General features: G+C 44.3%; 1 protein-coding gene across 4 annotated transcripts in view; it reads right to left on the bottom strand.

Annotated features, from left to right (window-relative positions):
- The window catches only part of COL4A6 (collagen type IV alpha 6 chain), a 316,646-nt gene that overhangs the window by 43,954 nt on the left and 258,148 nt on the right, over window positions 1-14,544 (bottom strand). For 3 of the 4 annotated variants that reach the window (XM_043570641.1, XM_043570640.1, XM_043570638.1), the window contains 7 exons: window positions 13,616-13,651; window positions 13,395-13,436; window positions 12,293-12,385; window positions 10,927-10,980; window positions 3,387-3,446; window positions 2,299-2,343; window positions 1,759-1,812 (listed from right to left, as the gene is read on the bottom strand). In XM_043570641.1, the coding sequence (XP_043426576.1) occupies window positions 1,759-1,812; window positions 2,299-2,343; window positions 3,387-3,446; window positions 10,927-10,980; window positions 12,293-12,385; window positions 13,395-13,436; window positions 13,616-13,651 (384 nt within the window). The remainder of the gene's footprint in view (window positions 1-1,758; window positions 1,813-2,298; window positions 2,344-3,386; window positions 3,447-10,926; window positions 10,981-12,292; window positions 12,386-13,394; window positions 13,437-13,615; window positions 13,652-14,544) is intronic. The other variant, XM_043570639.1, reaches the window with a different exon arrangement.

The following is a 14,544-nucleotide window of genomic DNA, read 5'->3' on the forward strand; positions in this document are numbered from 1 at the left end:
CGCTGGAAGGGACCCTACATCGTGGTGTTGACAATCCCCACCGCTCTCAAGGTAGACGGCATCGCGACCTGGGTCCATCACACCCACGCCCAGCCAGTGGACCCCTCCTCGATCCGGAAGGACTTCGTCACGCGATGGGCCATCAGTCGGGACCAACACAACCCGCTCAAGCTCAAGCTACAGCGCATTCGACCCACCTAATATTGGTAACTCTGTTAACTCTGCTTGTCATTGCTCATATGCCCCCCAAAACATCACCTGGCAGATCATAGACACCAGCTCGGGAACAATACTTAATCAGACCTCCCAGAGCCACCCCAGGGACACTTGCTTCCCAGAACTTTGCGTAAACCTCCAAACTCTGTTCCCCTTGTCACCATAAATGCAGCCGGCCCCATGATTGGGTCCGTAAGCTACATGACAAGGGGGGAATGAAAGGGCGGGCCTACGCCAGCCGACTCCATCTTGTTCTGTGTCCTTCACCTAGACCACGCCTCCTCCCTTTGAGTGACCTCCTGCTCACCCATTCAAGCTTCCTGATCAAAACACGCCACTTCCCCAGCCAATCGGCTGCCCCTAGACCCCTATAAAACCTTTGTGCTTTTGAAACTCGCTCTCTTTCCCTGGTATCTCACTGCTGCGTTGGTGCAGGTAGGGGATTGAGCTCGAGCTAGCTCGAATAAAGGCTCTTTGCTTTTGCATCGGACTCGGCTCCCTAGTGGTCTTTGGGGATCACGAATTCTGGGCATAACACAACCTGACTCAAGGATAATCTGCTTCTGGACCCGAAGAACATGTCACAAGAACAGACAACATTGCTGCACCAAAGAGGTGCAAAGGAAGGAGCAGTTGCAAAATTTTCTCCACACTTAGCAGGCCTAAGACTCTGCTACCGTCACTGGCCTTGTTAGTGGATGATGTCAGGCAGAGGAAGTCAAAGGACTTTCCAAAAGGGTGACTCAGTCCCCAAAAGGGGGACTCGGGTATCAGAATCAGATACAATGGCATATCCAGGTAGGATGGTGGGAGCTGCCTGTCCTAGGTACAGGCAATGAGGGGGTGCATCGTCTGTAGAGAATTTAAAAACAATCCTCCCCCAAAATTTGGCAATTCTAAACCATGTCAGTAGTAGAATATTCTTCCTTGTAGAGATGGATTTGCTTTCACAGCCTCCCCCTTTTAGTCTGCCATTGATCAAGTGGAATCTAAGGAATGCTCAATGGCTTTGTGTGTTAAAAGTAGTTTATGCACTGAAGTGCATATGAAAAGAGTAACCTTTAAAATGTTAAAAGATACTTCATCTCATCTGTAGGCATTTGTTAAGGTCCAAGAGTTTGTGTCCTCCTCCCCCCCCCCCCCCCCCCCCCCCCCGCCCTCAATTCATTTTGAAAACCTAATGCCCAAGGTGATGGTATTAGGATGTGGCATCTTTGGGAAGTGATCAGGTCATAAGGGTGGAGCTAATGCCCTTAAGAGGACTAATGCCCTTATAAGAAAAGGCCAAGAGAGCTAGCTTGCCCCTTCCACCATGTGAGGACACAGTGAGAAGTCAGTGACATGGAAGAGGACCCTCACCCAACCATTCTGGGACCATGATCTCGGGCTTCTCAAAACTGTGAGAAATAATTTTCTGTTGTTTATAAGTCACCCAGTCTGTGATATTTTCTTATAGCAGCCAAATGGACTAAACAGCATTTATGGTAATTTTTCACTCTTCCACCTCCCCAATCCAGGATTTTCACTTCCCAACAACATTACCTTAATTCCTGGAAATCCATTAAATCCAGGGAAACCTGAGGACCCTTTCTTGCCCTGCGACAGAAACATAGTTACAACTAAGTCAAATGTCTAAGAGCATACGGGGGACTGGTCTTTGGACGAGGCCAGGGCAAATGGCACAGGGACGTTGGCTGGCATGCCAGAGTATTCCAGGAGTCTACCTGACTCTGGAGGGTGTAAAAGGTTCCAGAAGGCAATATGGACCAGGTAGCCACCTTGCATCTTAGGAGGTATAAGGGCCACCGGCTAGAGATGAATACAAGCAGGCTGGCCTTGCTAGACCCCGATAACGTAATAAGTAAGTATGACCATGGTACGGCACTGGATTGGTAGCACTGGAGACTCTGCTTCTTGGGTCAAGATAAAAGAAGATAGTGGCTGAGATTATACCAAAGAGAGGTAGATACTTTGTATTATAAGCAGTGATTCCCTTTGGACTGATGGCCACATTAAGTAAAGCAAGAGGGCCTTTTAATTATGACTTTACATGTGGGCTTTTAATGATATTAACCAAAATACCTGACTCCCTGGGGGGCCTCGGAGTCCTTCTAAACCCATGGGACCCTGTAAAGAAAATGGAGGCACTTTAGAAAGATTAATAGCCTACACTAGAAAAAGCCAATAGACTTACATAACAAAGCTATCCAACTGAGTTCAGGATTTTGCCTATCCTAAAATCAGGTAAGAGAATGTTCCTAGACCTGGCTTAATGACTTTTCTTCTAAGCACTAATCCATCAGGCTGAATAACCACACAGAGCATTTTTAAAGAGCTAAACAAATGGAAACATTTTAAGTACTAGGTGGAATTTGGTAGAAGGGATGGGTGGTATTATACTTAGTGTGCATTAGTTCCAAGTCATGAGACTTTTTAAATAGATTGTGGGAGGGCCTCTTGTCTCCCACCCCAAATGCATTCTTGGTTGGTGATTATGTCTTTTCAAGACAAGAGAGTAAAGTAGAGGAAGAAATGGTGGGGTAATGGGTGAACACTGCTGAATATTCAAAATACTCTTAACAAGATTTATGATCACACTAAAATCATAATTTTCTAAAATATGACTTCTTTAAGGCTAAAGGTTGGCCAATTGCTTACAGCCCAACATCTAAGTGACTGAAACACTTAAAATCACCGAGGCTAACAATTATTTCTTCACTTGAATTGAGCTTATTATCAGAAATTGTTGATTGCAAACATCACTATGTTCTAGAACATCCCAGGCTTGTTTCTGTCCTATAAAGATTGTACTTGGCCCTCTTTCTTCCATTCCTGCAACACCCACACTCTTGCCCACATTCCCTCAGGATAAAATATAATTAAAACAAGACAACACTCACACCATTTTTAGCCCAGAAGATAATTATGTACGATAACAAAGAGAGTAAGTAGGCTGAGGAGCCATTCCTTATTCAAAGGAGCCACTAAGTCAAGGAAATGGGGCAAAGTGAAAAGGAGGAGATCATAGAGACCTGTCAGAGGGCTGAGGAAGAGAAATAAAAGAAGCTTTGGTGGCCATCAGGTTACATAACATAAAGATGCAAACAGGACAAAAAAATATGGACTGGGTGACTTGACAGACTTAGGCAAGCAACATTCCAGGTTCATACCCTAGGTCCTGGCAAACCAGGGATTCCCTTTTCACCCTTTTCTCCAGCAGTTCCAAATCCCTAAAGGAAAAAAGAAACCACAAGTTATAACATCCATTTCTTCATAGGTCTCCTGGCTCCATCCAAAGCAGGGAAGTAACTTTAAATCAGTGCCACTGACCTATTGGGGAGGCTCACCATGATGAGTCTCTTGTCACTGTCTGAGAAACACATGGTCCTGAATATAATTTGGACCACTGATTCAAGGTTCCCTCTTGGTTTTAGAAGTAATGTCATGTTCCCCTAAACACTAGTACATGTATTCATAGCAACATGGACTGACAGCATAAAAATGATTAAATATCTAACCTCATTGGTTTTACAGATGGTAACACTAACATTCAGAAGGGTTAAGCATGTCATATGGGTTACAGAATCAATGAGATGGCCAGGTCTTCAAATTTCCATTCCAGGGCCCTTTCCATGAAAATAGGCTGTCTTCCATCACCTAGGAACTCATTTCTTTGACCCACAAATGGAGAATTTTGTTAATTGTTGGGGGTCTATACTAGAGGGAAGAGCTTTTGCCCTCTGGAGACATGATGACTGTGTCATTCTCTTCAGTGGGAAGGATTATTTCTTTCTAGGTGTGGTCTAGAACCCTGCAGACCCTAGCAGTACTCTGAAGGGCACTATGAGATGGTCTTCAATCCCTCTTGCCCTGCTCAAAGACTGAAGACTTTCAGTCATAGACCTGACTTGGGGACAAGCAGAAATCCAAAGAGCAGACTGAGAAAAGCTTCCTTCCCTCTGGGTCCAAGGCAAGCATATTCTGGGCCCTTGAGATACAGAAGAGTTCATTATTAAAGTGGATAGAGCCTTTCATGGCAAACCTCATCAAGGCCATTTTGTTGTTACTGTTTAAAATTGGACTTTCTGGAGCATAGATTTTGGCAAACAACATTCATGCCTATTGTAAGAGTAAAGGAAGCAGTGATTCTTTCTCAAATGTAAGCTTGTAAAAGATGGTAAATGTTGTGGCATGTCTCCTGTTGTCCTCTTGATGTGACCTGGCTCAGCTGGTTATGCAGGCTCTGCTCTAATCCCACTTAGAGTTTTTCCTTCTTCTTACATACTCAGAGCACTCCCATGGGTACTGAAAGCTGGCTGAACAAACCTTAGCTTTGTAGGCCCAAGTTGTGTTTGTTTTGTTTTGTTTTTTAATGTGTTTTTGTGTGTGTGTGTGTGTGTGTGTGTGTGTCTTTTTTATTGCGGGGTCGAGTGTGCATCTGTGAAGGGTCTAGTTCAAAGCAAGCTTTGGTTCCTTCTCGCCTTTCTTTTTTCTACAATAGTTGTGTGTCAACTGGGTCAGACCTCATGCTGAATAGGATTTCTATTTGAAAGGCCTATGCGTCAAATGAACTCAAACTTACTTGAAATCTGTTCTGCATCTCAAATGGGAAACCAAGGCATGCTGCCACCTGGTGGAATCTGTCTATGGGTCTCTGAAGCCAAACATCATGCAGCTTTCCCTGGTCTGGCCATGGAAGCTATAGCAGCCCACACTGCCCCAGACTCTTACAGCACTGAGATGACTTAAATGTATGAAAGTTTGTAAGCAGGAGGTCTATGTCACACTCACTTCCATCTCCTCCAAGACATGTTACTCTGCAGGCTGAACACATACAAAGTGGTTCCATACATACTTGTTGAATTAAAAAGAATGATCCGGAGACCAAAACTGTTGCAAAAAGTGAAGCATGTCCTAGAACTGTCCAGGAACTGTCTCACACTCTCCACCTATCTTGCCTGTAGTTGGAAAGACAACGGGACTTTGTCCTCCTTCTTCAGAAAGCAGAAAGTGTATCAGGACTCTTGCTTTCTCAGAAAGCTTGTGCTACCATGTGAACAAAAATAAATACCCAAAAAGTTTAAAAAGGACAAAATCAAAGAAACTTATTTGTGTGTGTGTGTGTGTGTGTGTGGCGGGGGGTGGTGGTGGTTAAAGCCAATAAACCATACATGACTTGGCAAGATATTGGGATGTAGGCTTAGCTTGTCTCCCAGTACAGGAGGTACCATACAGGGCCCTGCTGAACAAGCTGTTCTATAAAGATGTCCTGGGCCCCAACCCTCTCACAGTCAGTCCTTGTCATAAGCTGTCCTGCATCCACTGCTCCCATACCTCTTCTTACCAATGTCCAGGAAAACCTCACTAGAGCACTGGCTTAGCTGTTCATTTTTGGTTCAAGGTTGTTAGTGGCTCTGCAAAAACTCAACGTCAGTCACGTGGCCTGCAGTAAGTGGGGGGTGCCATAGTCACTGAGGCAGGGGAGAGGAGGGCGGTGCAAGAAAAAGACAAGCTTCAAACACTAGGCCAGATGCAGGGGGTGTCAGCCCCCTGGCCCAGTGAAGGCCACTTTGGCCACGGGCCCTCAGAGGCAGGCTCATCAGAGAGGCAGGCCACCGTATAGTCATCCTCCTCTCGAGCTTCTCCCCTCAAGACCAAGCAGGCTCCCCTCGGTCCCAGCCAAAGCGGTGGACATGGCTAGACCCACCTCCACAACCAGGGCAGCTTCTCTAACTAGGAAAGGCAGGGGGGAGGCTGAAGCACATAGTTGAGGGGGAATGAGGCCATGGGGGAGGGGCGGGGAGTGATCTGTGGTAACATTTTGGAAGCCAAACTACAGAAATCCATTCTGCTCAGCACTGCAAGGGTCACTTGAGATTGGAAACATGAGGGGTCGGAAATGTCAAATGTCTTTCTAAACCCTGTGCAGGTCTCAGGGCTGCTATGGCTCTCAGGGCACCAGGGCCCAGGGCCCAGCTTAAGTCTGTCAAGCTGGGGCCCCTCCTCCAAAGGACCTACCTGAAGGGCTTGGAAAGCCTGGGGCTCAGTTGAAGGAGCACCCCACGTGTCCAGTAGTTGCCTCAGATCTACTCAATAGGTTCCTCAGGATTTGACAGTTTCCTCTTTTCTTTCCCCCCACTCCCCCCCCACCACTTATCTCTTCCATTCTGCCTTACCCTGTGTTTGCTGGTCCCCTGGACACAGGGCACACAGGTATAAGATTCTCTCTGATGCTCTCCATGAGAGTACCTGTGCCCACAACTGCTGGGGACAACATGGCAAAATGTGTGAAGCTGGGACTGAGCCAGAAAATCAGGGATGTTTGATCCTGCCAGAGGGGACAAGACAAAGAAGGTGACACATACATTTGTCAGGTTTGCCATTTGTCAGCAGCTCTTGCAAAGATTTGGGTTTGGATGGAAAGGAAACAAATGCTTAAAGAAAACATTTTTGAATTCCCTAGAGATTTGCATCCTCAGTGCTGCCATGTTTCTCAGTGACTGTAGATAATTGAAAGCTGATGTGCAGGCTTTGGATTTGAGAAGTGTGTTTCCTCTGAAAAGCCTAGAGCATCTCAAACACGTTACCATCTTTCTTCTTACAACCATTCTGTCAGAAGGCACATAAGGTGCCTGCAAATGTTCCCATTAGGCAGACAGACATATTAGAAGAAAGAATGATTTGCCCAGGGTCTTACATCAAATCTGTGCCAAAGTGGGCTGAGAACTCTGGGTTCTTGACTTCCACTCTCTGAAAATATTCTGTGCCACATGAAGGGAGGTATTTTCCAGCTTGGATGCCTTTACAGTCAACTGAGGTTTCTATTTTGCAGTCTACACAGTGAAACCCCAGAAATGCTGAGCTTGAAATGGTATTGCAGTTTATCACTGTGCATTCTTGTCAGTCAGTCTCCCTTTCTTTTATGGAACAAAAGGGAATGGGGTGAAACCGTAGTAGAGGAAGTCCTCTGAGGCACAACAGGAATGGGAGGAAATTAGAGGGAGGGAGCATGAGCCAGAGAACCCAATAACACCAGATATCATAAAATCCACCACCACGAGAAGAACGAACTAGACTGTAGGGAGCAGTATGATAAAGGCAGTATGAATTGGCTAGCTTTTGAGAAACTTGGATTCCAGTCTCAACTCTGCTAATGACTTGCTGTGTGACTCTGGACATGCCTCTTCATCCATTCAAGCCATGGTTTCCTTTTCATTACAGGGAGATAAGCCCATCCCACCTTACTTACCTCTTGGGGATGATGTGAGGTGATTAGAGTCTATGTACAATGCTCATAAAGGAAAGTACAAACCTTGTTTCCCAACCCACTTGCAAAGTATTTTGTATTTGTGCTATCCAATAGAAATATGTGAGCTACTGGGGCACCTGGGTGGTTCAGTCAGTTAAGCGTCCGACTTTGGCTCAGGTCATGATCTCATGGTTCGTGAGTTCGAGCCCTGCATCGAGTTCTGTGCTGACAGCTCGGAGTCCATAACCTGCTTTGGATTCTGTGTCTCCCTCACTCTGTGCCCCTCCTCATTCACGGTCTGTCTCTCTCTTTCTCTCAAAAATGAATAAACATTAAAAAAAATTTATGTTGATTTCTTTTTGAGAGACAGAGCACAAGGGGTGGAAGGACAGAGAGAGGAGACACAGAATCCGAAGCAGGCTCCAGGCTGTGAGCTGTCAGCACAGAGCCCGACACAGGGCTCCAACTCACAAACCGTGAGATCATGACCTGAGCTGAAGTTGGACACTTAACCAACTGAGCCACGCAGGCACCCCCAAAATTTTTTTTCAAAAAAAGAAATACGTGAGCTACTACATTATTTTAACTTTTCCAGTAGCTACATTATAAAAGCAAAAGAAATTGGTAACATTAATTTTAATAACATTTTATATAACAAAATATATCATAAATATTGTCATTTTGACATTGAAGTAAAAAATATTAATGAGATTTTTTTTAAGTAGGCTCCAGACCCAGTGTGGAGCCCAACATGGGGCTTGAAATTAAAACCGTGAGATCAAGACCTGAATTGATATCGAGAGTCAGATGCTTAACTGACTGAGCTACCCAGGCACCCCATTAATAAGATAGTTTAGATCATTGTTCTCATACCTAGTTTTTGAAATCCATGTGTACTTTACAATTACAGTATATCTCATTTCAGACAAGCCATATTTCAAGGCTTGGTGGCTACATGTGGTTAGTGGTTATAATATTGGACAGCACAGCTTTATACTTTGTAAAGAAATGTCGCATATATTGTGAGTTGGGCCTCAAAATAGTAGATATGACCATTGCCATGTTACAGATATACAGAGAGGCTCGGAGACTTGAAAAGGTTCCAGAGCTGGACCTGGATCTGAAGTCTACATGTCCTGTGTCTAACTTCGGGGTTCTCCTCCTTTCTGATTCATTGGACATTGAACTGATTAAGATCAAGGACATAGGGCAGATGATTCTCTGTGCCCCTGTGCTTCTACAGGCCATCATAGAAGCATTTCAAAGAACCGTAGGGAAACTCTGGAGTCATCTATCCCCACTTCAAGCAGAGGCAGGCCTGATCATCTTGAATTCATCCATTTTCCTCCTGACCCCTACACCCAATCCATGAACATCTTGTCAACTCCTTCAAAACACATCTCACAATTTAAGAGACATATCAACCACATGTGATGTGTGGGCATCGTTGGATTCTGACTCTAACAGGGCAAGTATAAAAAATATGTATTTATGAGATAATCATAAATCTGAATTCTGACTTAACTGACATAAAGTAATTACTGATAATTGATTAACATTGATGATGTTGTAACTATGTTTTAAAAAAGTTCCTCTCTCTTAGAAATGCTGAACTATTTATGTTGAAATATGTCTCTTACTTGCTTCAGATTGGCCGAGTTGCTAAATATTGAAGCTGAGTGACGAGTACAAGGGAGGATCATTATACCATTTTCTCCACTTGGTGTATGTTTAAAATGTCCCATAATAACAAGTCTACACTTTTTACATTTCGAATCCATGCACTTCTCTCCATTTTCATTGCTATCATCCTAGTGTAAACTACTACCATCTTTCCCCTGGATTGGTGCAGTAGCCTCTATTTGCTGCCTCAGCCTCCCCTCATCCTCCACACCCCACCCCCACCCCTGTCAGAGTGATCTTCTTTAAAATGTAAGTCAGAGCCAGGGTGCCTGGGTGGCTCAGTCAGTTAAGCCTCTGACATTGGCTTGGGTTATGCTCTTGCAGTCTGTGAGTTTGAGCCCTGTGTTGGGTTCTGTTCTGATAGCTCAGGGCCTGTCCTGACAGCTCAGGGCCTGGAGCCTGCTTTGGATTCTGTGTCTCCTTCTCTCTCTGCCCCTCCCCCACTCATGCTCTGTCTCTCTCTGTCAAAAATAAGTATACATTGAAAAAAAAATTTTAGGGGCGCCTGGGTGGCGCAGTCGGTTAAGCGTCCGACGTCAGCCAGGTCACGATCTCGCTGTCCGGGAGTTCGAGCCCCGCGTCGGGCTCTGGGCTGATGGCTCAGAGCCTGGAGCCTGTTTCCGATTCTGTGTCTCCCTCTCTCTCTGCCCCTCCCCCGTTCATGCTCTGTCTCTCTCTGTCCCAAGAATAAATAAACGTTGAAAAAAATTTTTAAAAAAAAGAAAAAAAAATTAAATGTAAGTCAGAGCCTTCTGATGGCTTCCTATTTCATTTAACACAAAAGCCACATTCGACCTACAAAGGGTCTGGCTCTTGCCTATCTCCCTGGTTCTTGCCTATCTCCCTGGTTCTTGCCTTTGCTGACTCTGTTCCACACACTCACTTTTTTGCTGTTCCTCACAAGCAGTGAAGTTTTGCCAACCTCAGGGTCTTGGCACTTACCAAAAACACTCTTGCTGATCTTCATTGACTCACTTCTCCATAATGTTCACTTCCTCAGAAAGGCCCTTCATGACCACTCTGCCCAAAGTAGCCCACCCCTTTTCTCAATCCACATTCCATCACTTTACCCTTTTTTATTATCTTCTATGTATCACTTGCTACTATATGAACTTGTCCTTGATACATTTGTTTACTTGTTTAGTGTCTGTATCTTCCCTCACTCCACCATTAGAATGTACTCTCCTCAAGGACAAGGACTTTTACTTATTTGACTGTTATTTACTAATGTCTAGCAGAATGCCTGGAACATAGGGCCCCTCAAAAGGTATAAGTTGAGGGAAAGACTCTAAGGTATAAGGGCAGATAGTGGAGTGAAGATAGGGCTACTAAGAGTAACTACCATTTACTGAACAATTGATATGTGCCAGGCAGGCACTAAGTCCTTTTCATGCATTTATCTCACATAATCCTCATAACTACACCATTATCACCGCCCCCCCCCCTGTTTTTTGAGGGAAACTGGAACTCAGATAAGTTAAGAAAATTGTCCAAGTTCACAAAGGTAGAAATTAGTGAGACCAAAAGTCAAGCTTAGGTCTGTTTTAATTCTAGAGCTTGAGCTAATAACTGCTAAGATATATGGCTTCATGAAGAACCATGCTAATGTCTCCATAGGTTTGAGAAACAAGAATATTTCCTTAAATGCCTTCTAACAATGAAGATGATAGAATTGTCTACAATAACCACAGGAAGGGGTCTTCCTGTTAGCCTTCTATTGCTATAGTTCTTGTCCAATCAGGTCCTTAAATGCATGTTGACCAAACAGGGAGACTTACTGGGAGACCTGGAGGGCCACTTATTCCTGGTAAACCTGGAAGCCCTGGTTCACCCTGAAAAATCAACCAAAGATTAGTGAGTAACAGCAGGAAACAGTGAACGCAAAGGACATGACTCCATTGAGCTGCATGGGATGAGCAGTGGGGAACCAATGGGGTATCAGGTGGTGTAAATTCCCCAGGATTCCCAACTAATAACTGTGGCAGGATATTAGCTTAGGGAGCCCTTGTGGTGTGGGAAGGACCAAGGCCCACGGCAGGGAATGGAAACTGTCTAAAACAGAATCTCAAATGTTGAGGCTAATTGGGAGACAGAAAAGACAGTCATCTGTTATCTTCCTAGTGGAAGAGCTGTTCAGTGTGATTTCCTGTTACAAATTATAGGTTGCAAAGAAATCAATGGTTTGGAGAAAAAAGTAACAACTACAGTTTGGATAGGGATCCATAACACTCTAATTTGTCTTTCCCTGATATGCTAATTTACTTATTTGTGCCATGAAAGGGCTCCCTAAGGTTTGGGAATGATCAGGGAGGCAGGTGATCTTTCATATGTTCCCAAAGTGTTCCCAAATTAATTATTACTTTCTGTAAACCTGAAGAGGGCCTGGAGCTATTGCTTTCTCAAAGACAAAATTAAAGACGTGGAAGTAAGCACCTTCCCTTGACTGGGCCCCTTGACCACAGGAGCAGGGTCACAAAACTTAAGGGAACCCCAGGGAGGAAGGAAGGAAGGAAGGAAATGCAGGTTACTGAAAGATACCTGCATACCTTAACAGCATACAGGCATTCAAATACACACCCACTCACATCAAAATAGAGATTACAACATATCTCAGTTAAACAGGTCTAACAACTTTAGCCTTGGTAGTTCAGATCAGGTGAATTAGGGCATCTACTGCCTCTTAGTGACAGTGTATTCTATTTGTAAGGTCAGGTTTTGAGGGCAAATAACTTCTTTAAAAAGATAATTTAAAAGCAACCATTTATACCCTATGTGTTCTGTCATAGTGCTTTGGGGACAACATAAGTATTGAGAGGGTTGGGAGTTAGGACGAAAAAACCCAACTATTTAATGTTTGTTTTAAGTTATTCAGCATCTTGATAATTGAATTTGAAAAAGCAAAACACAGAAAATAGGACTTAAATAAATACTCAGGAGCCCAGGCCCACTCATAGCCACACACCAACACACAGACATTTTACAGAGCTTTTTGCAAGGGACAAAACAAAAAAGGCTTTACCCTCACTTCCAAACAAAAAAGCATTACCCAGAATATCTTTCCAATATAGCCTCGTTATTACAGTTGAACTTTGGTATTAATAGGAAAAGGATTATTAACATTTCCTGGGCTTAAATATTCACTACCTTGGATCCTTTCTTCCCTTTGGGAAATCCCATAAATTCCAGTTCTCCAGTAGATGGTGGGGGTCCTGCAGGGCCTGGGAGGCCAACATCCCCCTGTAAGATCAAAGGGAATGTTAAGCAAAGCAGAAACCACACGGACCACTTCAGAGGCTAGGTTTGTCCTCTGGATGTAATTCACAAATAAGCTCTCCATTACTTTGGCCTCTTTACCCTCACCCTTGCATCAGTGAGACAACAAAACTATCAGTGCCAAGGGGTGGGAAGAAGTACCAAAAATGCATTTTGTACCAGCACTGCAGAGGGAAGAAGCAAGATAAATGAAAGGAAACCACAAGTTTATGGTTGCTATGGTCATGCATCAAAGGGTGTTTAGAAGAGAGCAAAAAAGCGTTTTGAGCAAGGTGAATGGCCACCTCTCAGCAATGGTGATTGGACTATAACTGGTCTAGTCCTTGCCAACAGCACAAGCAGAGGCAGTCTGTGTTGGAACACTGGAGGCTGTATTTGCTCCTTGAAGGCAGTGCAATCTACAAGAGGCAGCCATGAAGGGTGGAGAGGACAAGCTCCAGTCTCCCTTGAGGCTCCCAAATCACTGTACAGTTTGTGCAGAAGGAAACAGGAGAATGAGGGAAGGGGGATAGAAGAGAGTGGTGAAAGAGAGGTTAAGGAGGAGAGACAGAGGGGATAGAAAGGGAGACGGGAGGAGAAGAAGGAGGAGGAAGAGGAAGGATGGAGGGAAGAGGGGAAGCAAAGGAAAGGAAAGAGAAGGTGAGACAATATACAAAATACCAGGGAAATACCCAGGTGGAAGGAAAATGGAATCTATTTCAAGAGAGTATGTTTGTAAGATATACACACTTCACAAGTAGGAAGCAAGAAGACCACAATATTTTGAAGGAAAAAGACCACAGGAACCTATGTGTGGCATGTGCACATGCAGCCCTCCACAGATCCCACCAGAGGATCCATGTGGAGTGGGAAATGCTCATTTCCCAAGGCAAAAGTCCAAATCCCCTTAAAACACAAGCAGGCACATGTGTGCAGCCAGAGATGTTTCTTGGAGCATATGGAATGCACATTGTATTTTCCAAAATCTATTTACCTTGACTCCTTTCTCTCCTTGGAAACCTAACCCCATATTCCCCTGGGGCACAGGGTTGCAGGGAGGAAAAACAAAATCAATTACTAAACAAGCTCTAGGAACTTAAATTGGAATGCATTCTTTTTTACCAGAAAGTGTGTTTAACCAAACCAGAATATCTCTGGGGAAACTAGAGTACTTAGTGGTAGGAGGCCAAATGCCCCAAGACAAAGTATACTTACATCAGGACCAGGGAAACCGGGAGGACCTGGAGGACCCTATATTAAAAAATGTAAGGAAAGAGCACTTGTTAGTTTCAGGCAAAAAGAGTCTGAGCATGTTGGGAGTCACTAGAGATGAGGCCCCCACAGTATATTCTTTTTTTTTTTGATGTTTATTTATATTAGAGAGAGAGAGAGAGAGAGAGAGAGAACGTGCAACCAGGGGTGGTGCAGAGAGAGGTGGAAACAGAATTTGAAGGAGGGTCCGGGCTCTAAGCTGTCAGCACAGAGCCTGATGCAGGGCTTGGACTCACAAGCTGCGAGATCATGGCCTGAGCTGAAGTTGGAGGTTTAACTGACTGAGCCACCCAGGTGCCCCTCCTCCTCACAGTATATTCTGGCTTTAGTGGAGCATATTCTAGCTCCTTCTCCCATGGTTCTTTTTTTTTTTTTAAATCTCCTTTGAAATCTCCTAAATTGGCCCGATAATCATATTTATGCTAAGGTGGTAAAGACTCGTGCATAATTCCTCCCAAATGGCCAGAAATTTAAAAATAATGGCTTTTGGTGAAGCTAAACCAAAGTAATCAGTGGTGAGATTTCATGCACTGTGGAGAAAGAACAATCTGGGGATGGGCCTTTCCCAGAACCACATGGATAACTGGCTATATGCTTTTTCTATACCAGTGAACGCAAACAGGTTTGGTATCAGAAAGACAGGTAAGTAGGTAGCACTGTCCAAGCTGCAGTGTGGAGAAGGATTTTGAAGCTTCTTTTGTGACCAGGGTGAGTGATGGTGGTGATCATGTGATTAATTGGCAAGGTCTGTCATGAGTGAGGGGAGTGGAAACGGGTAACAGATGTGCCAGTTATGCTGCTGGGCCATACATTAGGTTCAGCTAGAGTAGGAGGCTTTGGAAGCACACAGTGGATAGGCAGAAAGACCCTGA

This window comes from Prionailurus bengalensis, chromosome X, assembly GCF_016509475.1.
Source record: "Prionailurus bengalensis isolate Pbe53 chromosome X, Fcat_Pben_1.1_paternal_pri, whole genome shotgun sequence".
Lineage (NCBI taxonomy): Eukaryota > Metazoa > Chordata > Mammalia > Carnivora > Felidae > Prionailurus > Prionailurus bengalensis.